The following is a 25,528-nucleotide window of genomic DNA, read 5'->3' as shown; positions in this document are numbered from 1 at the left end:
GACTGTTTTGATGTGTTTTTGATCGTTTGTTTTTCACAACTCTTTGCTGACTGCATCAAAGTAGTAGTCTTGGACAAGTAATTCCTTCATATCTGCCATGGAAGAAGTTCAAATGCAAACCTCGACCCTTCCTGGAGATGATTTAGTGCTAATATAGTGACCAGATGTCCCCGTTTTTAATTGCCTGAAAATACAGAAAAACGACATATGTCCCCATTTTTCTGAAGATACAACTTGTGTGTATTTCAATCAGACTGATGGTCAAACAAAAAAAATCCCCATTTGTTCCACATTTTTGGGATTATGTCCCCAGTTTTGGTCTCAGACATTTGGTCACCTCATAATATGGTCTTTTTCTGGGGCCCATTCATGGGATTCCACAGATTTGCCAGCTGCATTGTGCTCACCTCTACCATAAAAGCTTCCCCTAGTGTCCAAAGTGTCGCATTGCAGCCAGACACAAATGAAGACTAGAAAACAGTGGTCCTGTAGGGGGAGCCCCTGAGACATCAAACATACATTAGCTCCCCTGGTGGCCAGACTTCAACAGTGCAGCCAGTCAGAGAGAACAGCTCCCATCTCCCAGCCTTAATGGAGAGAAAAACAAAGTATCCATCAGCAGAACTAACAAAAAGCCTTAGTGGAGACATCTGGCAAGGTCTCAAAGTCACTGAGTAATGTCAGTGCACAATGAACACAATCGGTTTTACCAAGCTCAAGTTGCTATATCTACAGTAGCAGTTAACACATCCAGGCATCTACAGCGCTACAATCTGGGGCCAGGTCTGTGAGCTCCAAATTGATATTATCAAATAAATCAAATAGATAAAAAGAAAATAGATCAGTAAAGTTTCAGTATTCTTTGTCAGTTCTTTGCACCACAAGACCTATTTTGGACATGGTCACGCCTTAGATACGCATATCAACAACACATGCACAAAGAAGTGTTAAAATAAAGGATGCTGCTCGGTCTGACCTCTGTGTAGTGTGAAGCGTCCATACATGAAGTTGGTTCTTTGCAGAGACATACAGCAGCATTAACCCTTATAGGGTCTTCGTTTTTTGGTTACACGGGGTCCTGCCGGGTCTGGTAGACCCATGGCATTTTGGGGTCTTTAATTCAACATATTGAAACCTTTTTTTGTTAAAATACTCAGCAGATGTTTACTTCAACCCATTTGCAAGTCATATGAACAACATTTGTTACATTTGTTGCCTGTACTTTTGTTAAATCACATGGTTATGCACAGAAGTGCTACTCATTTTTGTTGCACAAATGCAACAAACTAAGGAAATGCATCATAAAACAGCCATAACTGGACAATGATCAACTAATGTACAAATGAAGGATGCTTTTCCAGAACTATAGTGAATCATTTATTAGAAATTGAACTTTCTCACTACAGCTGCCATGATCCTCAGATTCTGAAACTTCTTCCTCTGCATCATCTTCAAGTCCCCCTGTCTCTTCCAGTATCAATTCTAAGGCAAAATGTGTGGGAATATGGGTGCCGATATTGTTGGGTTAGGGGTTGGGTTAGGGTTGGGTGCTCCAATTTTGTAACAATGTTGCAACCTTGTGCGGGAACTGCACTGGTGGCTCACACTAAGGGCCCATTCACCTGCTTTACTCTCTCTCTCTCCCTCTGTCTCTTTCTCTCTCTCCCTCACTCACTCACTCTCTCTCTCTCTCTCTCTCTCTCTCTCTCTCTCTCTCTCTCTCTCTCTCTCTCTCTCTCTCTCTCTCTCTCTCTCTCTCTCTCTCTCTCTCACACACACACACACACACACACACACACATACACAGGCCCAGAAACCTAAAAGGGCAAATGAGGTAACACAGGACCTATGATTTCCACACAATATAGCCCCGGGTCCAGTAGACCCGCGAAGACCCTGTATGTAATAGAAATGTGCAGGGGGGGTTCAATTTTTTTTTTTTTCTGAATTATGTTCCTCACACAAAATGAGCCAAGGCCAATGAATCTCAGTTTGAAAAAAATAATATTTGTTTCACTTTTCTTAAGATGAAAACTGAAAACGGGTCCCACAGACCCGAAGACCTTATAAGGGTTAAGGCACCATTTAATGGGGGAGAAGTGAGGGAAGTGGGTGATATCTGATACTAGAAATTGCATTGATTTTTATGACCAACACCAGTAACTTGTGAATAGAGAATTGATAAATGACTTCATATGACTCCCATGATGCATAAAAAGTACTTATAAATTGATGCATGAATATTGCTATACATAAAAAAAACTAGTTGTGCTTCTTCCTGATCTCTGTTCTGCAAAGGGTGCTTGGTGGTCAGCACCTCTTTCTTTGTTTCTGTTCCGATAGAACAGTTTTGTCTTTCCGCAAAGAGATAGATTAAGTACCAAAAGGGGAACGAACAGTGTGATGGTTTAGTAGTGGAGTTTTGTGGTGGGGGGTCCACATCAGTGTGCTGTTTTAGTGGTGGAGTTTTGTGGTGTGTGTGGGGGGGGGGGGGGGGGGGGGTCCACATCAGTGTGCTGGTTTAGTGGTGGAGTTTTGTGGTGGTGGGGTCCACATGCACTCAGATAACCCTGCTGGGGTGGAGCCTCTTAGCTCCTGGAGGGTTTTTGCTCTCTCTCACACACACACACACCCTTTCTTTCTTTCTTTCTCTCGCCCCCTCTCTTTCTTTCTCTCACCCCCCCCCCCCCTCTCTCTCTCTATCTCTATCACCCACCCCTCTCTCTTTCTCTCTCTCACCCCTTCTCTCTTTAGTGTCAGAGGGGTGGAGGGGGCTATGTGGAAGTCACCAGTGTAGTTACTAATGCAGTGTTAACCACACGCTCACTTTGCACTTGTTCTGTTGGTAGTCCATATGTGCGAAAAGGACAGTGCAGAGCAACAGCTGGGTAAGGCATCAACGAGCCACTTCATTCTGACTTGAAAAACTTCAAACAGTAAGATTTAAACAAATGTATTCTGTTATGGCCTCTGACTAGCTCATACAAAAAGTTCAAGTTTATGATAAAACAACATTAAAACTCTTTGTGCATTTTCTTACCTTCTTTTGTTCTGTGACACCCAACAGTGAAGATGGAAATGATGTTAAGTCTACTTGCAGTCCTCACATTACTAACACAAGGTAAAGAGTGAATTTATTTTATTTATATATATATATATTTTTTTTTAATCTATGTATCAGTTTGAAATACAGTGGGGCATGTATTTTACTTCCTCAAATCATGAAGCAAGTTGTGTCTATCAAAATACAGTGCACAGCCTGTCTGGAGACAATCACTAACAATTCAATATTGTCAGTCAGATCGTTATGACCGCCACACAGCGAAGCGGCGGTCATATAGGTTAAAACAGTTTTTTTTTTTGTGCGAATCTCTTTTTTTTCTGTCAAGGATTCCTGGGAGACTAAGAGACCGTGGTGCACGAAATTTGCCGGACATGTAGCCACACAAGGATAGCATGTCGCTATCGTTTTTCATTTCGATAAGTCGCCCCCCCGCCAAAACTACTGGACCCCTTTGAAAGGAGGGTAGGGTGGAAAAGCTTTCTGTGAATATCTCGAGTGACAGGTTGACAGGTTCAAAACTGCACGAAATTTGAAGTGTAGGATTATGACACTCTCTGAATGTATGCCAAGTTTTGTGTAATTTGATTCATGGGGGACAATTCGATAAATGGGGAACAGAGAGGGGTTAGGTGCCTTGCTCAAAGACTGGTTGGGGATCGAACCAGCAACCCTCCGGTTACAAGCTCAAAGCCCTAACCAGTATGCCACATCTGCCCTCAATTGACCAATTGAAGCGGGTGGCTAAGGCTATGTTTACATGACAACGCTGGGCGTTTTTCACACCTTTAACTCTTCTAGCAGGGGGAGGTGATGGTTTTAAAAGTAGCCTAGACTATTTGGCGCAGGTTATTGTTAATGCGTTGTCGCTGGTCATCAAAATAATGCAGAATTGTTCCAGCATTGTCCACAAATGCAGCAGTGCAGCACACACACGGCTCCGTGATCCAGCATTGTTGTTGTTCTGCCAAGGGTCTAGTCAGGTGAGGTCAAGCGCGGGGGCCGGACTAGAGGTTCGAGGTTATGTCGTCATAAAAACCAGAAAAAAGCCAGATGTGCCTTTACACAGCAAAATGAAAACAGGGTTTTCAAAAACCTCCACCTTGGAAGCAGTTTTCAAAAAATATCGTTTTCAGCCCCCAAAACGGCGTCGACGTGTAAATGCAAGGCCTAACTAATGAAAAAACCTCACAGTTAAAAAAAAAAAAAAACGTTGTTGTGTAAACAAGGCCTAACACTACATTGTGTATGTTTCAGGTGTGGAAGCCTCCAAATGGAATGTTAACTACTCTGCCACACATACATGTGGCTTAATTGGGTCTACTGTCAACATGACCTGTTCTTACACATACCCAAGTGAGTCAACGTTCAATAAAACTTTCTGGACAACAGCTGCCACAAAACCACATCCTAATCTTTCCGAGGAGCCACGTTATCAAGGGAGAGTTCAGGTGGATTGTAACAGTCACAGGTGTATGCTGAGCCTGTCAAATCTGACCAAAGGAGATGCAGCAGGGTACCACTGCAGGATCATCACCAATGACGCAGCACAGAGATGGCTGGGTATACCAGGAGTTCAGTTGTCTGTCACAGGTAATTTAATGTGTGATCCTTGGAGACTTGTCTCTAACAATTTGAATTAAGAATGGTGCTGGTCACCTGTGTATATGTACAGTACACCTCTTTGTTAGTCATTGTTAGTGCTAGTCTAGTCTTGTCTCGTGTGTTTGACTATAGGCCTAGTGACTCTGAGAACTAGTTTTTGCTATTACATATTTACATTGCTATTCTTTCAATTTTTTGTTGTAAATTACTTTTCCTTTTGTCACCCGTATTTGCTTGCTTTGACTTGGTAAGCCCTACAATCAAATTGAATTATTTTTTCATCTTATCTGCGTTGTCCCTCTGACTCTGTGGCCGAGCCCCAAACAAATAGACGAGACTCACAACAGTTCCGTCACAACTGGTATGGAAAATATTGTATGGAAAATATTAGTACTAGTTTATTTCCTATTTAGTAAGTAGGTCCTAGTAATTTACCCAAGAAGACCTAAAGGTAAGTGTCACATACACAGATACTACCTATAGGATGGCTAATGACTACTGTATCTGTCTGCATGTATATGTATCTTTGTCTGTCTGTCTGTCTGTCTATCTATCTATCTGAATGTCTGTCTATCTATCTATCTATCTATCTATCTATCTATCTATCTATTCAATGCCTGTGATTTTTGGCATGTAGATTTGCAGGTAGACGGACCAGAACGACTAAAAGTCGGGGGATCCGTAAATCTCACCTGTAAGTCCTCTTGCTCTGTGACCGGCCAAAGCTCCTACATCTGGATGAAGGATGGGCGCCCTCTAGAGAAGGAACACAGCAACAACAACCAGCTGCAGCTCCACCCAGTCCATTTAGAGGATAAGGGCAGCTACAGCTGCGCTGTTAGAGGCCACGATGATCTCCCAGCTCAGCCCCTCAGGATCACGGTCATATGTGAGTACCAAAATGCTGGCAGACAAGCAAGTGAATGGTTCATGATTCTTTTTTTTTTTTTTTCTTTTTTTTTAGACTTTGAATGTGGGGTTTTCATAAGCTGTAAGCCATCATCATAAAAATATCTATAACACATAAAGGCTTGAGATATCTTGTGTTGCATGTAATGAATCTATATCATATATTAGTCTCACCTTTTTAGTTGAATTACGTTTGCACAATATTCCATTTTTCAGAGTTTCACCTGTACAGTATGTGGTGCTTTAAAGTTCCAAGTTATTCTCCAAGTCCCTCCCTTCTTTTCAGAAAATAAACGGTCACTACTTATGATTTTATACATATTTTACTATGAGGTATTTAGGGCTCTCCTCTGGAAAATAGTAAATTAATTGCATTTATATAGCACTTATTCAACTCCTGCAAACACCCAAAGCTCTTTACATTGTCATGCCTCACATTCACTCAGATGGTAGCTGCCATGCAAGACGCCAACCTGCTCATCGGGAACACTGGGGTTAATTATCTTAAAAGGACACTTTGACAGGGTCCAGACCTTCCAGTTGCTTGATGACTCCTCTATACTCCATATTTCTTGAGCCACTGCTGCCCCTGTGTGATGTGCTACAGCAAGTAATGTGCTATGTCTGTCACAGACAAAATACATCTTAAATTAGTAGGCAGAATAGTGTTTCTATTAAACACCATTCATGCAATCAAACATGGGCAGGTACTGTAAGCAACACGCTTGGATACCTTCAAAGGCACACAATTTCCATACTAAACACTGATCACTCAACGAATAACCCAAGTAACGATGTTCTTAGCTATGTCAGTCAAAAGGCCAGTATTGGCATCGGCTCCTGTTCTTGCTGTGGGGTTGTCACATCACTGAAACCTGTCTTTAATGCATATTGTGGTTTCAAGTCAGAGCCCAAGACTTCTTGTGTCTCCAATAGAGTGTGTAAGTGTGATGTCACGTTTCCATAACAACCAAATTTCTGTTCTAAACAAACCAAATTCACAATGTGAAATCCTATGCCAGATGATTGTTTTACAGAAAAAGGCACGTTTTTGCGCAAATAATTTACCAGTTGACGTTGGTTGGCATTAGCTAACTTCATGTAATCATAGATAAGCCCAGCTTGCCGTTGCATTATAAGCTTTGTTTTTCATGCTGGCGTGAACGTGTCCTTTTAGTACACCAGAAGAATACATAAACTCCTCAACATGGTAGTGATTTTCACCGCTTAAAATTGATTTATTTTCATTTTGAAAGAAACAACTCGGTGAGGCAATAGAAAATGCCATTTGCAATTTGTTTGTTTAGAACTGGAAATCGTGTTGCCAGGACAACATTTTCACTTACGCTCTTTATTGTGTGGGTAGATCCACCAAAGGACGTCTTGGTGTTTGTGAGACCCTCTGGAAGGATACTCCGCAGCACTCCAGTGACTCTGACATGCAGCAGTGATGCCAACCCACCAGCGCAGAGCTACACCTGGTTTAAGGTGGATGAGTCGACTCCAGTAGGATCAGGACAGCAGTACAGCATCACTAACATCAGCTCTGAGGACGGAGGACAGTACTACTGTGAGGCAAGGAATACAATGGGAGCCACTAATTCAACTTATCTATCCATCAACATTGAAGGTATGCAATATCTGTGTGTGTGTGTGTGTGTGTGTGTGTGTGTGTGTGTGTGTGTGTGTGTTGTTCATATACCATAAAAAAAAGTATTTCTTGTCATTGGGGAGGTTTGTACAGTATTGAAAGTATATTTTTTCCTCACAGCAGAACACAACATCATCTTTTTTTTTGTGTTTGGAGCCTGTGCAACGTGTGGAGCTGTTGGCTTCATCTGTGTCATCTACCAGATAAGGTGGCAATACTTCATTCACTGTTAATAATTCACTATTTACTGTAAAAAAAAGGACAAAAAGTATCCCACATAAGCGATGACTTTCTGTTCAATGCTTTTATTTCAGCCACTTTTGTAGAAAGAAATCCATGAAGTCCATGGAATCAGCAAAAAATATGGATGTGAGTAGTCATTGACCACACATCATTATTTTTGTATATTTTTTTGTAAAAAGCTGCATGCATGGAAATGTTTGTCTGTCTTTGTAGGACGAAGATGTTTATATGAACACACCATCATTCAACACCAGTGAGCCAAATGCAGATGGGCCTAATCCCAAGCCTGACAACGAGGAAGAAGACATCTATCAAAATGCTTAGATGTGTCATTGCTGTCAGGCCATAGGCCTTTCTAATTAAGAAGTACACTTTCAAAACTGAGAGAAGCATGCACACACGCACGTATGCACGCACGCACGCACGCACGCACGCACGCACGCACGCACGCACGCACACACACACACACACACACACACACACACACACACACACATTTGAATGATTATAATTGGACCTGAAAGGCATGCAAGCATTGTTCACTGCAAGCATTGTTCACTGTTTTTTTTGCTTTACTTCATGTATTGTGCTAGTACACATTTGCATTTGAACATGCAATGCAATCCCATGTTTTAAACTTGTGAAACAAATATATATCTTTTTTAAAAAAATGTAAAGGAGCTATCAATCAGAGTCATTTTCTGGAACATATTTCTGGTTGACTATAGCTAGCATGCAATGATAAATCATCAACTGCACAGGACAAAAAATAAATGAATAAAGAAATAAAGAAAATCTAAATGTGAATCTTGTTGTTAAAAAAATAATGAATATGTTCAACATATAGCCACAGTATTTAGGGCACACTGCAGTTAAGTTATGAACTTCTCTCTTCAGACAGCATACTTGTTTACCCTCTTCATTCTACTTGCATAAGATTAGTTTAAAGACATCAAGACACTGCCAAGAAAGTTGAATACATATATTTTGAAACGTACAATGGGTCACATTCTCAAAGGAAAATATTTCCGTATAATGATCTACATATGACATGTTATAACTGCACTGACAAAAAAGAAAAGTACAGGCTGTCCCATTTTACCCAGTGTTGGGGTAAGGAGGGCCATCAATCAACAATAGGTGTTGCATTTATAAACTAGAAAAGCACTCAGAGAGTGCAGCTACCTCCACCTGCATTGTTCTTCCTTGGCTGTCATACATTTGAACCTAAACTATTCAGATCGCCACCACGTGGCCATGCCATGCCATTACACCACTAAGCTAAATACATAAACACCTCTAGAATCCCGACAGAATAACGGATCAGTCCCAAAATGTAATTGTTTCTTCCTTGGGTCATGTCCGGGCTTCCCTGAACATTTCTTTGAAATTCATCCATCACTTTTCGAGTTATCTTGCTAACAAACAGACGGACAGACAAACGCTGGTCCCTGTACCTCCTTGGCGGAGGTAAATAGAAGTTCATTAGATACATACACAAGAAGATGAAGTAAAAGTTGTCTCATAACAGTGGCAGAAATTGTCTGTGTGAAATGCTAGGTTGTGTCTGTAGTATATCGCTCATTCACTAGTTTTGTTTGTAATGGCAACGGTTGATATGGAGAAAAAAGTCAAGTTTTAGCCTTCGGTGGAATAAGGCCACCAGGTTCACCGGAAAAGGAGAACAGCTTTTTTTTGGTTCAAGCTCTGACGCAAAGTGCCCTAGATGGGTGAACTCTGGCTTACTGTTATGGGCCCATCATCAGCCCATCTGTGCTTACCAATAGGGCAACCATGGAAACTGAGGATAACATTAGCTGAGCTCCACTTATTAGCCCACAACCAACCCACACTGGCCCCAGACAAAATATGTTTCCTGGGCCTCCCTCTCTGCTTTGAAACTGGGTAGTAATTCCTACTGTACCTAAAGGTATCCTCTGTACTGTTGCATCTCTTGCGGTAAATTGCTTTGTTATTAAAGGTATGAACATGACTACAGACAAAAAGAGACATTGAACACACTCAGATGGGGAATTCTGAAACTGTCTTTTTGCGTAACATTTCCTGTCTGTATATTTGTGTCAGTTTTGCTTCCTGATCTGCGAGCTTCACTTGTCATGATATCACTGCTGTTCAAGGATATTGCAGTGGTAAGAACCTCTGAACATTTGTTTATTCAGTCAACCGTAACAGTAGAAGTTTCATGTAATGTTTCATGTAATATTCAAAAAGATATTAGCATTAGCACAAAATTGTTAGTAGCTTATTAAAACTATTGTCTGGTATCATTAGCGAATGTGTACTACTAAATTAGATTAAATTAGATACAACTTTATTGCCATTGTACAGAGTACCAGCACAAAAATAATGAAATACAGTGCATTATTTGCGTATGATGAAGTTATGGTAGTAAGTCTCTACAAATGTATAATGTTTTAGTATGTGTTTCATCAGGGTTGTGTGACCGATAATGATTAGCTGTCAAGCCTCCCTTGCTTTGGCAATTCTGTTGACCATTCAAGGTGAATCAAATATTTATTTGCTCTTTTTGGCCCTTGCCCTTCTTAGGTGGTTAATTGCCACACCCCTTGCACGTTGCTCAATAAAATAGATGGGCATGGTGAACAAATCTACTCTACGATAAAAATAAGCTACAGTATGCATTGTGATGATTATAGACTGTGCTGTGCTTTAGTCTATCACAATAAGACATCCTGTCTTCACCGGAAAACATATTTCTGAGAATTGATACACTGTGTGTGTTTGAACAAATATTTTTCATTATGCGTCGTTTACATGTTCATTGTATATTTTGTCTGTTGTAGGTGTATGTGGTCAGAGGTGGAAAGTCACTTACCAACCTGAGAGTGTCTGTGCATTTGTGGGAGCTTCAGTGAACATGTCTTGCTCTTACACCTACCCCAGTGACTTGACCATTAAACAGTACTGGTCAAAAGAGAGCAATCCAAATCCTCCTGATCTTATGGTCAACCCAGACTACACATACAGAACCAGCATAGGCTGTCAGCAAGGAGCACAAATATGTCATATGCATATTAAAACATTAAACATGTTAGATACAGGCAAATATTTCTGCAGTATAATAACAACAACTGCAGGCAAGCTGTTGATTGGAACAGGAATCTACCTGGACGTCAAAAGTAAGAAAAACAGACGTGACCTTCTAAGGCTGTCACTAATGTACAGTACTTATCTTAGAGACCCACACAAAACTGAGATTAGCTAATACTGGCTATAAGCGTTCACATGTGTGTCAGTCGTGTAGATCTTAGGTCTTGGCATACATGTGTACTCTGAATGATTCATGTAATCGTACCGGCAATGATCCTTCTCACAGATGTCCCACTGACTTCAGTGTCCATCAGTCCCTCTGGTGACATACAGGAAGGCATGGATGTTAGACTTACCTGCATCAGCACATCTGATCTACCAGTGCAGATCCACTGGTACAAGGAGGATTCATCTACAAGCGTGCACCTGGGATCTGGTTATGCATACAACATCAAACAATTCAGATCAGCACACGGTGGAGGATATTTTTGTTATTCAGTATACAAATGTGGCTACTCATACTCACCTACTGTGTACCTGAAGGTTGTCTGTGAGTAGCATTTGTCATTATGTTTTAAAGTAATACAATTTAGGATGTCCTCTTGTCATCAGTGTTCATACAATTTAAATAATATATACATTTATTTAACTAGATGGAAATAGTCTGGGTATTCTTCATTTGGAAAATGTTACATATTGGTTTAGATACTGTACAGTAGGTTAATGCTTTCAATCATAATCATGGATTCTGATTTGACTTCTACTATGCAATGTATTTATTCTGTCTGATTCTTTCGATTGTGTTTATTGACATTTGCAGGCGTTGTTTCTACCATTTACCACAATCCTTTCTATTTCAAAACTATACTGTCAAAAGTAACTGTGTAAAGAAATGGAAGCATCACAAAAGCTATTCAACATTGACTCAATAATTAAAAGCTCTGTCTTCATTAGTTGGGGCATTATTGAACATATGACTTATCTTTATTCATTCAATGTAAATATTCCATCATATACTTGAAATTGCCTCAATTGAAAAAGAGTTAAATCATCATAACTATAATTTGTTCATAACAAAGTATATGTGTTCCTTATAGATTCTCCAAAGAATACAGCAGTTTCATTGTCAGATCCTGATGTGAAAGATGAGGGCAGTTCAGTGACTCTGACCTGCAGCAGTGTTGCCAACCCACCAATAGAGAGCTACACCTGGTTTAAGGTGAATGAGTCCACTGCTGTAGGAACGGGAAAACAGTACAATATCACTAATATCATATCTGAGAATGGTGAAGAGTACTATTGTGTGGCCAGAAATGAATATGGAGCTGGGAACTCGTCTGCTGTGTCCATTACAGTTATAGGCAACAGTGTTTCAGGTATCAGTGCTTCTGTTTATTCCGTGATGAGATAACAGGGATTCATTCCCCTCTTCACTGAAATTTAGTATTTTAAATTCCTTCAGGTCGGCAGAGCCTTATTGTGATAACAGTCTCTGTCTGTGGGGCTGTGGGACTGCTCTGCTTGCTTTTCTTCATGAGGCAAGTGACTGTGACTAAAACATAGACTTATAATGCTTTAAATAATTTTACACCAAATATTCTGTTTTATGTAATATGTATTACATCTGTGTTAGTGTAACACTTCTCACACAATTACACTGTAACTGATATTCAAGTTCAAGTGGTTCATTGCCATGTACTCATTAAGGGAATTGTAAGTGATACAATTCCTTGTGCTCAAGACAGACTGTAGCTCAACGATTTGGGTATAATATCACATCTATTGTATTTATTTTCATGTTTCTCAGCAAATGTGATACAATATATTAGGATACATTAAGCTATACACAGACATGCTTAAAATGTAATAGTGATTGGTAATAGTCTCATCTTAAATATTGTTGTTTTGTTGCAGCAAGATATGCAAGAAAGAAACAGCACAGACAAGGCAAGAACAGGTGAGTAATGTGATATAGGGTCTGTTTGTGCGAAGCACACATTATTCTGCAACAACACTCGTGCTTTGTTTGTATCATACATTGTTTGGTGCTCGTCAATAATTGTTTCTCATATTTTGGCCAGACCATGAAGCCCAACACCACCCAACCTGATGCACTCTACCAGAGCCTGATCCCCAACACCATCCAACCTGATGGAGTCTACCAGAGATGGATCCCCAATACCACCAAACCTGATGCAATTGACCACTGCCTGAATATCAGTACCACTCAACCTGAAGCAATTTACCAGAACCTGAACCTGAACTCCAACACCACTCAAACGCATGCATATTTATTAGAGCCTGAACCCTAACACCACTTCACCTAATGCAGCTGTTTGTATCGACGGTATTTGGAGACCTAGAGAAATATACAATAATATAATGACAAATACTTCTAGATTTAATTTTACAGTGAAAACATCTACATTGCATTTACAGTATTTCAGTGCATTAAATGCACTATACTGTTCTTCCTAAACATCTTATTTTTTCCAACCAGTGTTCATTTTTGCTCCAACAATTTGGATCAAAAAAGTATACATACTTATACTTATACTTCAGCTCTGTATTTTTTATTTCTAAAAACGTTATACTTGAGATAAACGTGTGGACATATTCCATTGAAAATGAATGGTGGAACCTTCATGGCTTTAAAATAAAGTAATCAAAGTGCTGTGTTCCCCCACCCAGCCCCTGGAACAGGACACATATTATGTGAATCTTCACCTCACAATCATCGAGTTGCTAGGTTATGGGTATGCAGACGAGTCACACTGCCCTGTCTGCAATTGGCTTTTGCTTATTTCTTGAATGATTTTCATAATGTAATGTAATTTGAATTTTTGTATGTATTTTTCTATTAACATTTTGGCACTTTGCATTGACATCATGTTCATTGCATTCTGCCCTGACAGTGGTACAAAGCATTGATCGTTTTGATAAGTTGGCTCAGTGCCATTATATGTCGGATGATAATCTACTGAGCTGTCATGCTATTGCTAGCTGCTTTCACCACCGTGTGGATGGAAGGCAGAGATGGCAAATGAATGGCACCATGAATGAGGATCAGTTGAGCCTTTTCAAAAGCATCAAGTGGCAGCTCTATGGTTAGACTGTTCAACAGCATCATGCTAATAATGTGTGTTGTGAAATGCAGAGTGGACCCATGGACTTATTCTTTATTAGTTGATAATTTGTTTGTTATGTCTACTGTATATTATGTAAGGGATAGCAGCTGCCAAGGTATCACATTATGTGGAATTAAAGGAAGTGATGGAGGCAAAGAAAGAGTTTCCTCCGACTGGTCACTTTGCAGGTAGTTGTCCCGCTTATTGCCAAGTTGCTACTATAGGCAATAGCTATGCCGTCATAGTACAGAAAGGAATGAAGCAGTTATGTTTACAAAGAAGCAGACTGTTCAATTTGTTGCACAACTTTCTTTGGCCCTAACAGTGATAGTAATGGATAGTTAGCTTCTTTACAGTTGATTCCATTCCGTTGTGAAGCCTGTGAGCTATACCATGAATCTCAAAGCCAGGGTATGTCATATGAAAGTGGCTCTGTTTTAGCGTAGTGGTGTCAGCATGGTGTCTTATGCTACCATCCAAACCTGCTGGAGCAGGTAAAGTACTGTATTACTGTAACTGTTAACGTTTATCTCCTGTTTTTTTTTTTTTTTTTTTTAACTATTACTGAAAGGGTTTTTGTATCTTTTTGCCCTGGTGATTCCCCTTCATTTTTCTATACCTTGGTTTTTGTTACCATCTCCTGTTCCATTTGCAAGATTAAAATTAAGTCTGCTGATTCAACATCATCCTCTTTTTCTAAGTCTGAGTTCTTTAACACCTGCTTCCAGGCTCAACTGGTTTTTACAAGCATTGATATAGAGGTGATAACAACTATATTTTGCCATATCTACTTCATAAGTGTCCCGTTTTCAGAATTAAGCAGAGGGGGGTTTTGTGTTTCGGGTTCCATGAAGTGGCTTCTGATGAAGTATGTTGGCTCCGCCTTAACTATCTTTGATGATGACACAGTAGTCCAACCAAGACAATTCCTTCCTTTAACATGCATAATGTTATTTTTGAAATTAAAACACAATTGTAGTCTTTAAGCAATACATGTTTGAGCACCACCAGTAGCAACAGAAAAAAAAGATGTAGGTATCAACAAGAAGAGACACAGGACAAGGTCAAGAGTGGAATTATGACACCCTCTTTGCGCAACATTTCCGGCCTGTGTAATCTGATGCAGCAGTGACAAGTTTGGTTCCTCATCAGAGAGCGTCCCCTCTTGTCATAACAGTGTTTTTCAAGGATAGTGGAGAGGTAAGAACGTTTCAACCATGTCTTTATTTCGGTAAAACTAGACTGTAGACATGTCAGATACAGTTCTAATAAGTATTCATATTCAAACTCATGACCAACATGTTTACTATTAGATCTGCACTACATGAGGTGGTGTTAAACTTGTCTGTGTTTCTGCAAATGGATATGTTTTAATGTTTGTGGTAGTAAACCTGTCTGTGTTTCTACTAAAAGAAAATGGATATGTTTTAAAGTTTGTTTGATCAGCGTGTTGTGTCTGAGAATGATGAGCTGGCTGGCCTCCCTTGCTTTGGTGATTCTGTTGACCACTCAGGGTGAGAAAATACGGCTATATCTTTTAGTTGTTTATGTCAGTTGAATGATTGCTAAAACACTAAACTCTATTATCTGAACCAAATTCACAATTCCCTGAACACATTTATTGAATCTATCCCCCTATTTTGAGGGTTAAACAGGTAAACAGGACAACATGTATCAAAATACATCACACAAGTTTTGTATGTTCATTCTTACCAAAGACAGCCTTCATATTGGTATAGCATTGATTACAGTAACTCTGTGTGTGTGTGTGTGTGTGTGTGTGTGCGTGTGTCTGTTTGTGTCCCCTCCTTTTAGATGTGTTTGGTGAACATTTGAATGTCACTTATAAACCTGAGAGTGCCTGTGGCTTTGTGGGGTCTTCAGTGAACATGTCCTGCTCGTTTACCCACCCTGGCAACCTGACTATAAAGCAAATTTACTGGACAAACGAAAAGTACCAGGACCCTCCTGATCTAACAGGAGACCCAGACTTCAGCGGCCGAGTAATTGTGGAACGGCAACAAGGAACTAATATCAGTAATTTGTTTATAAAACAAATACGTATGTTAGCTAATCATAGTAGATATTATTACTGCAGTATAATATTCACCAATGGCCATAAGTGGACTGGAGATCCGGGAGTTTACCTCCAAGTTTTGGGTAAAGAGAAACTAAATCCAAACATACATTTCTAAGAGTTATGCACATTCATGTGTTCATGTGTTTATTAATGTATGTATGAAAGTACCTTTGGTGCCCCTGCTAATGATATACTGGATGTATGAAGGTATACAAATATACAGAAAGATACAAATATGCATAATAATGGTCACTCTCACAGAAGCCCCCCAGACACCCTCAGTGTCCATCAGCCCCCCTGGTGAAATACTGGAAGGAACAACTGTGACTCTAATCTGCAACAACAAATCTGATCTACGAGTACTGAGCTACAGCTGGTTTAAGATGAAGAAGTTTCTGGGGACTGGACATTCATACACCATTAAAAACTTCACAACTGGAGACAGTGGGGAATATTCTTGTAAGCTAACATATGACTGTGGCTTCAAGTACTCAGCTAAGGAATGCCTCCATCTTTTCTGTGAGTAGCCTTTTCTTGACTTTTGGAAACATAATGAAGTCCTGCAAAACAAGTTAAATATATTTACAGCTGTGGAAAATACACATACTACAGTACACATTTATCTGATTTCATCCTGTGATTGCTGACTGACATTCGATCGAGGTAACAAATTAGGTCATTTTAAAATGTGCAGTGATCTTTTATTTTTTTTCAAGAGCTGTATACTGAAGCCTGATAAGTCAAAACAGATAATTTGTGAATTTCCTTATACATGCAGATCCCCCAAGGAACACATCCATGTTACCTGCTCAGTCCACTGTGGTTGCCAAAGGCAACAGGATGACCCTGACCTGCGAAAGTGATGCTAACCCACCAGTGGAAAGTTTTACCTGGTTTAAGGTGAACGAGTCCACTCCTATAGGATCAGGGAAGCAGTACAACATCACTAACACTGGCACTGAAAATGGAGGACAGTTCTACTGCGTGGCCAGGAATAAATATGGAGCTGGGAACTCAACAGCCGTGTCCATCACAGTTGAAGGTGCATCTCCAGGGCTCAGAGACCGAGGCTCTGTACTGTCTGCTGTGGGTGCAGTCGTCATCTGTGGGCTTGTGGCTCTGATCTGTGTGGTGGTCTGGATGAGGTGAGTCACTAGGGCGGGAGACCTTTGTCTTGTCATATCAACACGTCTGTTCACAGTATATTAATGACGTTGTGGTTTTTATGTCTTGTTTCCCAGGATTATGAAAAGGAAACTGAAGCCAGAGCAGCAGGTAAAGTGTCTGATTCTATACTGGTGACAGATTCAATTCACCCTGCTTCAGTATCTCATGATGTCTTTGAAACAATGTTTTGGAGATCCTACGAGAGCTCATATATGGTTGATTGACAGCAATCACTCACCCCACTTCCAATTGTAGGGAATGAGATCCTCCTTACTGCCCACTACATCATGATGGAGTTGCAAAGTCTTCCACCTCCTCCTCTGCTCCTTCATTTCACAATTATATTTACTGTACCCATAGAGAGTGTCAGAGGACATCACTCCTAGGCCAGCTATCAAACCAAACTTGTTATCCTCTGCACTCAGTCTAAGCAATCTAATGTTATAATGTTTATATCTGACTTCTCAGTACTCCAGCGTTAATGTCCAGGGCAGGCATGGAGCAGAAGATGATGGTCAGTACTGCAACGTTAACCTCCAGAGATCTGACCAGAGCAGAGTTAATGAGGCTGCAGGAGGAGCGGAGGACAGTGGTCACTACGCCACCATCAGACAGACTGCAGCAGCTCAGGGGGAAGACGATGTCCAGTATGCCAGCGTCCAGTTCCAAAAGGCCATGGCCGCAGGGAGGTGAGGGGTCTGACCAATGATTGCTATACAATGCAGCAGATGGTGTGTTTATCATCTTTGCAGTATGGTCCAATTTACTAATCTGGGGACTCTGAGACTTCTTTGACCTGTTAGAATTAAACATAAATTCGTACTTGAGCTTGACAGGCAACACTAATTTAACCCCCCCAATATATGTTATGTAAATAGGTTTCTTATGTTCCATAATCCATGATGATGCTGATTATTTTTCTGATGTGTTTGCTCTTGTAGTTCCCCTGTTCAGCCAGAGGGGGAGCCCTCTCCCATCTACAGCAGTGTGGAGGGCTGTCAGGATACCTCTGTGGTCTACAGCGGTGTTCAGCCCAGAGGCGTGTAGCCAGAGATATTAGAATGGACGTGCACCACATTTACATCAATGGAACAGGCATTTTTGTGTGTTTATAGATGTATGTCTTGTGTTGTAAGTGCTTTGTAATTTACTCACTTGCTAATTTCTCATTAAAGTTAACCCTCATCTTGTCCTTGGGGTCAATTTGACCCCAAACAATGTTTAACATCATAAAATATATGGTTCACTTTTTTTGTTTTGCTTCAAGTTTCATGACTTTTCCTCATTTGAAGGGTACAACAGAGTAAACATGAAATTTGCACAAAAATATGTTTCCAATGTCCTGTAAAAAAAATAGTTACGTTGGTGTTCTTGGGGTCAATTTGACCCCATTTTTATGAAACATGAGGTAAATGAATATTTGACACAATATGAATATTATTACTGTAATAGTATGAGAACATGTACTTATTATCATTATTGCATAAACAAGTACATATTACATATAAGTTATTTTGGCAGGTCTGAAAAAGTCCAAAAACTCAGCCTTTGGGCTGTTGACACTGGATTGGCCATATTGCCAGCCAGAGTTCCAGGGTTCATAAAGGGGTGTGGGGGGGTGGGATTGTTTTTTAGGGCTTTTGATGGTGGTCATTACACTCTTGTTAAGTACCTACCACAAAAAAAACTGGGTAAAAAAAATGATTTCAATCATTTTTTGAGAGTTTTGTTAGCTGGGGTCAAATTGACCCCAAGGACAACGAACGTCGGTAAGATTTGAGGACAACATGAGGGTTAAGGACAAACACAATTATGCTAGTCTTTTTCTGCCTTTCTTCCTTCCTTCCTTTCTTTCTTTCTCTCTCACACACTCACACAGACACAATTACATGCACAACTACAACCCAACACCCCACCCCTATGACAAAAATTGCACTGTGTGATGGAGGCTGACTAGATGGAGCTATATGACTTGTATTATTGACTTTATGACAGTTGTTCATGTCACAGCACTCAGACTCTTTCTGCAACACTTTCTTGGTAAGAGTCAAATAGTTGTGAAACATGTGTGCATCAACACAATAATTCTGGCCATGCCATTCTGGCACAGTTAATAAGGAGTAACTTAAAACACAAACACAGTGCAGGGAAATGACAAATGACAAATTTAAAAATAATCTCTCTGGTTTGAACTTCCTTCCTTATTCATTAGCAGCATTTACTGTAACAGTTGCGTTCTACGTGATAGTTCTTCATTTTACTCTCCAGACATTGCAGATGTTAATGAGCAGCAAAACATGGTAAGAGCTATGAGCTATATTTTACAAGCTTCATATAGCATGCTACACAAATAAAAACTAATCCAGCTAACCCTTTATGTTCTGCATGACACAGCTGCTGTTTTGTACTGCTTTAGCTTTAGGTTCAGGCAAAACCAGCATGTTTCTAGAAAGCATGTCGTTAAAATGTTGAAACTGAAACTTTCAGGGTTTGCTGTTTATGGTAATGAGATGTGTGACCTCTCTGTTGCCGATGGCCCTGATCATAACTCAAGGTATGTAACATCAAACACCTCATGTTTTCTTTCTTGTTTATTTCACTGTTTGCCTCAGTGAAAGCTTGCTAGCATGTTAGCTGGGGTCTTTTGATGATGCAGTTGTCAGTGTTGTGCTGTGAAATGTTGTTACATACTACCTAGTTAGGCTGACTAGGCTACTGGGACTGTGTCCCTCATGAGATCAGGAAACTATTTCATATAATGTGAGGATTATACTAAAATGGCGTTTTATTTCAGTGATATACATGTTGAACAATGTATAACATATTTACTGCATTACATGTGAGTTAAGGCAAACAGCAAACTTCTGCATTTCTATATAGAGCTGCAGCTCTTCTGAGAAAGTGGTGTGCATGAAGGGGTTACCCAGAACCAAAAAATAGCTGAAGTTAGCAGATCTGTGTGGTGTGGTGTGTGTGTGTGTGTGTGTGTGTGTGTGTGTGTGTGTGTGTGTGTGTGTGTGGTAATATTGGTCATTTCTCCATGATGTGTGTTCTCTGTTGTAGGTGTGTGTGGTCAGCAGTGGGGTGTCACTTACCATCCAGCACACATCTGTGCTTTTGTGGGGGACTCAGTGGACATGTCCTGCTCTTACACCTTCCCCAGTTGGCTGAGATTTAACCAAGCTTACTGGACAAAACAGGACCAAAATGATTACCCTGATCTCCTTTCTGATAGAAACTTTAACTCCAGAACCCGTGTTGATTGCAGCAGTCAAGTCGGGATATGCCAGTTGCATTTAAATTCATTAACTAGATCAGATTCTGGTCCATATTACTGCAGGATAACCACACACACTGACGGTGAAAAATGGATTGGACGGCCAGGTGTTCAACTGTATGTGAGAGGTAAAGGGAATAAAATCATAGGGAGATTCTGCATATTATTAGCATATTTGTGTGTGTGTGTGTGTGTGTGTGTGTATGTGTGTGTGTGTGTGTGTGTGTGTGTGTGTGTGTGTGTGTGTGTGTGCGTGTGTGCGTGTGTGCGTGTGTGTCTGTGTCTGTGTGTGTAGCCTTCCATATTTCATTGTTATCAGTCTTATTGAGCCTTGCCATATGTCCTTAATTGACTTGTAATCATTGCTATGTTCTCACTGATGGATCCCCAAGATCCCCCACAGGCACCTGTAGTGTCCATCAGTCCCCATGGTTACGTATGGGAAGGCACCGATGTCACTCTGACCTGCAGCAGCACATCTGGTCTAGCAGTGCTGAGCTACAGCTGGTACAAGACTGGTAGACCCACAGCCCTGTGGCAAGGAACAGAGAACACATACACTATCTATTATGTCACATCTATACACAGAGGAAAATATTACTGTCAGACAACTTATGCATGTGGTCGTCAGAACTCACCTCCTGTGAACCTGCAGGTTTTCTGTAAGAATCCTTCAGTGTCCATCAGTCCCCATGGTAGCATAGTGGAAGGCGCCCGTGTGACTCTGACCTGCAGCAGCACATCCTCTTCACCAGTGCTGAAATACAGCTGGTACAAGACTGGTAGACCCACAGCCCTGCTGCAAGGAACAGAGAATACATACACAATCTCTTCCATCACATCTGCAGACAGTGGAGAATATTACTGTCACACAACTTCTGCATGTGTCCATCAGAACTCAGCTCAGGTGAACCTGCACGTTTTCTGTGAGTATAATGTTTTTCTTCCTGTAGATAGGCATATTCCCAAAATAAACAGAGGAAATTGTTTTTGAGACATAGATTTTTGAAAATATATGATCATTTTGAATTTGACGTCAGAAACATGTTTTAGAAAGTTGGTACAGGGGCATGATTTACCACTGTGTTGCTTTACCTCTTCATTCAACATCAGTCTGTACATGTTTGGAAACTGAGGAATTGTTTGACTTTTGAAATTGGATTGTTGCCCCATTCCTGTCTGATAAGATTTTAGTAGCTCAATATTTTGCCATCTTGATGTGCCAAATATAACAGCACTTGAGTTTTGACAGGCAATATAGCACCCTAAATGCTGGATTTCCCACAGTGTCCAATGAACAGCCAAGACTAATCAACCAAACAAACAAACCTTAATGGGCAAAACAACATCACCGACAGAGCAACCTTTGAGATCAGCTCACTTTTCTGGTCTTTTACAAGTGAAATTCTGTAGTAGTTGTTTACATTCATTATAATTTGACAATAAACTCTGCATATAGCCTACAGTAAATGTCTGAGAACTATGTCAACTTGTGAAAAAAGATTATTATATGGGACCTTTACTTGAGGAAGTAATCAGTTAACCATTGGGTCCAAAAAAGAAAAAGTAATCTTTCCAAAATAATAATTATATTTCGAGAATGGTCTTGTCCTAAATGGTTATGCCTTCTGTTTCAGACAGACCCTGAGTGTGCACACTTACATATACACGTAGCTTTAGTTACATACGTGTTTAATCAAAGGTCTGCCATATTCATTTAGATCGTCCAAAGAACACAAGAGTTGTGTCTGCTCCATCTGGTGAAATAACTGAGGGAAGTAATGTGGCTCTGACCTGCATGAGTGAAGCTGACCCACCAGTACACACATACACCTGGATCAAGAAGAGTGGAGCTGTAGAACTGAAGTCAGGAAAGGAGAACACACTCACCTTCAGCAATATCCGTACTGAGGACAGTGGAGAGTATCTTTGTAAAGTAGCCAATGGGATTGGTCAACAGGGCTTATCAGCTATTTCTGTTAATGTATTGTGTGAGTATAAATCAGCATCATTCAAAAAAGACTGATAAAATAGCAGGATATGACCATAATGTTGTCATGAGGCACTCTACACATCATGTTGCATTATACTGAATAGTCATTTCTCAGATTAGAAATATTAGACTGTCTAACAATCACCTTCGTTCCAGATCCACCAAAGAACACAGCAGTCTCGGTTGATCCTTCCAACATGCTTCCAATGGGAAGTACAGTGACTCTGATCTGTAGCAGTGATGCCAACCCACCAGTGGAGAGCTACACCTGGTTTAAGGTGAATGAGTCCACTGCAGTAGGATTAGGACAGCAGTACAGCATCACTAACATCAGACCTGAGGATGGAGGACAGTACTACTGTGAGGCCAGTAATAAATACGGAGCTGAGAACTCTACTGCTATGTCCATCACAGTAACAAGTAAATAATATATTTTTTTTCTCTGTCTCTTTTTGATCTCTGTTGATTTGTTTATTTTGACACATTTGAATCGAAGATATTGAAGAAATTGATGAATGGTTATGGGATTAAGCAGACACGTTTGCATACATACTGTATACTGTATGTTGCCCCAATCCCTGGGCATCAGTGCATCTCAATCTTTCTACAGTGATGATTTAACTTGAGATTCCCCTCCTCACATCTTTCACATTGACTCTTACAGGAGAACAGAGTCCACTAGTGACTGTTGTGGTTGTAGTCTCTGTGTGTGCAGTGGTGGGTCTACTGTCTGTGCTTGTCTGCCTAAGGTGAGTCAATGGGACTCAGACAAATTCTTACAGATTTGTTTTATTATTATTTCCACTTACCTCTATTTATGAATTAAATGTTTGTATTGATATAATTGTATTATACAATGTAATTTAACATGCAAAATAAGAGATAGGAACCACATATCACTATTCATACTATATTGATATATATGATTATATTTGTGTTGTTTTCACAGGCAAATTAAGAAGAGGCAGGAACCAGGTGGACAGGTAGAAGTGTCTGATTCTCCAGTGTCAGGTTCAGTCCATCCTGCTCCATCATCTAATCTGACTCCTCCTTCTTCATCACCTGTCTCCTCAGGACCAGCACTACTTCAGTGTCTCCGGCCAGAGCAGAGATGCTGAGGCTGCAGGAGGAGCAGAGGATGATGGTCACTACTCCACCATACAGCCCCACGGCACTGGACAGACAGCTCGAGGTCAGGAGAACGACATCCTGTACGCCAGTGTCCAGCCCAAACGCTCCAGACAGACTGCAGGAGATCAGGGGGGCGATGACGTCCAATATGCCAGTGTCCAGTTCAAGAAGGCAGGAGCTGCAAAGGGGTGAGTCTCTGACCTGACTTCAACACTAACATGCAGGTGTTGATGGATGCATAGGTGATCTCTGCAGCTTTTAGAGTTTATTACTTAGTTTGCTGGCATGAGTTTTGAGAAACAGAATTATTTAATACAGTTCAGAAAAGTTAACAGGAAGTGAATATTTTGATGTAACATTATATTGTGTTATGTTTATATTTATTGTTAGTTTTCTAGTTATATAGCTTACTGATGTGTTTGCTGTTGAAGTTCCTCTGTTCAGCCAGACGGGGAGCCCTCTCCCATCTACAGCAGTGTGCAGCCAAGAGTGGATACTTCTGTGGTCTATACGGTGGTGTTCAGCCCAGAGGCATCTAGCAGTGAAGGTGCACCACTTCCTCTGTGATCAATGCAATGGGCGTCTGTAGCTGTTTGCAGTAATGACTATAACCAGTTGTTTCATGGTTAAGTGAAAAGATGAATGCATCCTCCTATGTAGTGCAATGTTCCTGTGTTAATATAAGAGCTTTGAAATAATTTTGATGGTAAACAAACTTGTAATAGGGTGAATATAGTGCACCTGGCAGCACTTCACAGGTTTGTTACTTGGCTATTGCCGCCTGGTGAGAATTGTAACACATTACATTACAGTGGATTTGGACATACTTGGTTTTCACCCGACCAGCAGCCATATCACCATCCCACCTTATTCATAAGCAGAGTTGTTTTCCAAAATGCTATAAATACATTTTTGATGTTATTTAATTGTGTATTTCAGGTTATATCAATACAAATGCAGTTATTTTGTTTTGATTGAGTAAAGATAAATCAACTGAATATAACCTAATTACAGTTCCACTGCAATTAGTTGTAAAAAAAAAAAAAAAAAAAAAAAAATATTTATGAAAATTCATTAAAATGATGGATATAGTGTTTTGGAAAATAACTCTTCAATATACATACATACATATTTTTGTATGTACACGTGTACATATATATATATATATATATATATATATATATATATATATATATATATACACACACACACACACACACACACACACACACACACACATAAATGTAAAGCTGAATATACAGTATCCTAAAAAAGTGCTGACAGATATAATAAATATACAGTCTTGTCTGTATATTAAATGTTTTGAATTGCTTTACCAAAAATTACTAAATTTTCAGTCTTCTTTAAGGTGTCAGATTTGTAAATGCATTGTAGATTTAGCTAGTTTGTGCTTCGTCCATCATTCAAATGAGGGCCTGATGTGTTTTTTTTCAGTAGATGAGAGTTGACTTATTATTGACCTGTAATTAACCAAAATGTTGAATGCATATTTTAACCTAATGTCTTCTTAATTCCATTGTAAGCTTAATTGAATCTTAATTGATCTAACAGTGAATAACATTTAGCAAACAATACATAAAGTATTTTGATAAAACATGCTAATAAAACCTCACATTGTAACAGTGTCTGTAATGTTTGTTTTCTTGTGGCAATATCAACACATGTTCAATTCTGTGAAAGGTCTAATTGGCTTATTCTGTGCTCTCTATTGAATAATTGACTTCATCTCACTTTTTCTGTAATATCAAACGTTCTGCGTATTGCCTTGCTTCACATAAAAGCCATTGCATATACAACTCACACTTGTTGATACAGTATGTGGGTGTAAATTTGAAAATTAAATATAGACAAATCAGGTAAATGGTTCATTTAGTGTGCTTTACATAAATACAAGCCTGTTGTTAAGGCAATACTAAGCTATTGTAAAGACGATAACACTATACACTTGTTATACAGCTGTAATAATAGTATTTAATAAGAAAACAGAATAAAAACAGGACAGATAATAATAATGTACTGTAGTCCCATGAAGTTATGTAAATGATATCAATACAAATGTGTGACAATTCTGCTGAGTAAAGATGTGTTTGAGTTTAGTTTGAGGTTTGTGAAAGCTTTACAAGCTTGAAAAAAAGGGGAAGAGTGATGAAGACAACTCCATCATTATGAGCAAATAGGAAACGGTGACGC

General features: G+C 39.8%; 2 protein-coding genes and 1 long non-coding RNA gene across 5 annotated transcripts; all 3 read left to right on the top strand.

Annotated features, from left to right (window-relative positions):
* The first annotated feature begins 2,861 nt into the window (after positions 1-2,861).
* Positions 2,862-23,884, top strand: LOC134076959 (B-cell receptor CD22-like). The gene is made up of 9 exons (XM_062532278.1): positions 2,862-2,936; positions 3,068-3,121; positions 4,319-4,654; positions 5,304-5,555; positions 22,343-22,606; positions 22,851-22,935; positions 23,136-23,169; positions 23,261-23,505; positions 23,749-23,884. Coding segments are annotated over exons 1-9 (1,407 nt in total). The 5' UTR covers positions 2,862-2,935.
* On the top strand, positions 9,589-10,601 carry LOC134067472 (uncharacterized). The gene is made up of 3 exons (XR_009936511.1): positions 9,589-9,619; positions 9,909-9,991; positions 10,295-10,601. It is a non-coding gene; the product is annotated as an uncharacterized LOC134067472 (long non-coding RNA).
* Positions 14,834-18,237, top strand: LOC134067289 (B-cell receptor CD22-like). 3 transcript variants are annotated; one of them, XM_062522597.1, is made up of 8 exons: positions 14,834-14,869; positions 15,103-15,183; positions 15,485-15,829; positions 16,014-16,268; positions 16,528-16,894; positions 16,991-17,024; positions 17,385-17,605; positions 17,858-18,237. In XM_062522597.1, exons 2-8 carry the CDS (start codon positions 15,132-15,134, stop codon positions 17,961-17,963), a joined length of 1,380 nt encoding a protein of 459 aa, XP_062378581.1. In that variant the 5' UTR covers positions 14,834-14,869; positions 15,103-15,131; the 3' UTR covers positions 17,964-18,237. The 3 variants fall into 3 exon arrangements, with proteins under 3 accessions (XP_062378581.1, XP_062378661.1, XP_062378493.1); XM_062522677.1 differs by having other exon boundaries at positions 14,835-14,869; positions 15,485-15,706; positions 16,011-16,268; positions 17,858-18,236; XM_062522509.1 differs by having other exon boundaries at positions 14,835-14,869; positions 16,011-16,268; positions 17,858-18,235.
* Positions 23,885-25,528: the final 1,644 nt, after the last annotated feature.

The sequence above is a fragment of the Sardina pilchardus genome, chromosome 1, assembly GCF_963854185.1.
Source record: "Sardina pilchardus chromosome 1, fSarPil1.1, whole genome shotgun sequence".
Taxonomy (NCBI): domain Eukaryota; kingdom Metazoa; phylum Chordata; class Actinopteri; order Clupeiformes; family Clupeidae; genus Sardina; species Sardina pilchardus.
Note: the sequence above shows the minus strand (reverse complement) of the source record. Positions and strands in the feature narration are given on the sequence as shown.

Coding starts and splice junctions, on each gene's coding strand:
- LOC134076959 (XM_062532278.1), top strand. Junction 4,655..5,303: donor AGTTCAGTTGTCTGTCACAG/GTAATTTAATGT, acceptor TTTGGCATGTAG/ATTTGCAGGTAGACGGACCA. Junction 23,170..23,260: donor GGCAGGAACCAGGTGGACAG/GTAGAAGTGTCT, acceptor CTGTCTCCTCAG/GACCAGCACTACTTCAGTGT.
- LOC134067289 (XM_062522509.1), top strand. CDS start 15,132: ATGATGAGCTGGCTGGCCTCCCTTGCTTTGGTGATTCTGTTGACCACT. Junction 16,269..16,527: donor GGAATGCCTCCATCTTTTCT/GTGAGTAGCCTT, acceptor TTATACATGCAG/ATCCCCCAAGGAACACATCC. Junction 17,025..17,384: donor AACTGAAGCCAGAGCAGCAG/GTAAAGTGTCTG, acceptor CTGACTTCTCAG/TACTCCAGCGTTAATGTCCA.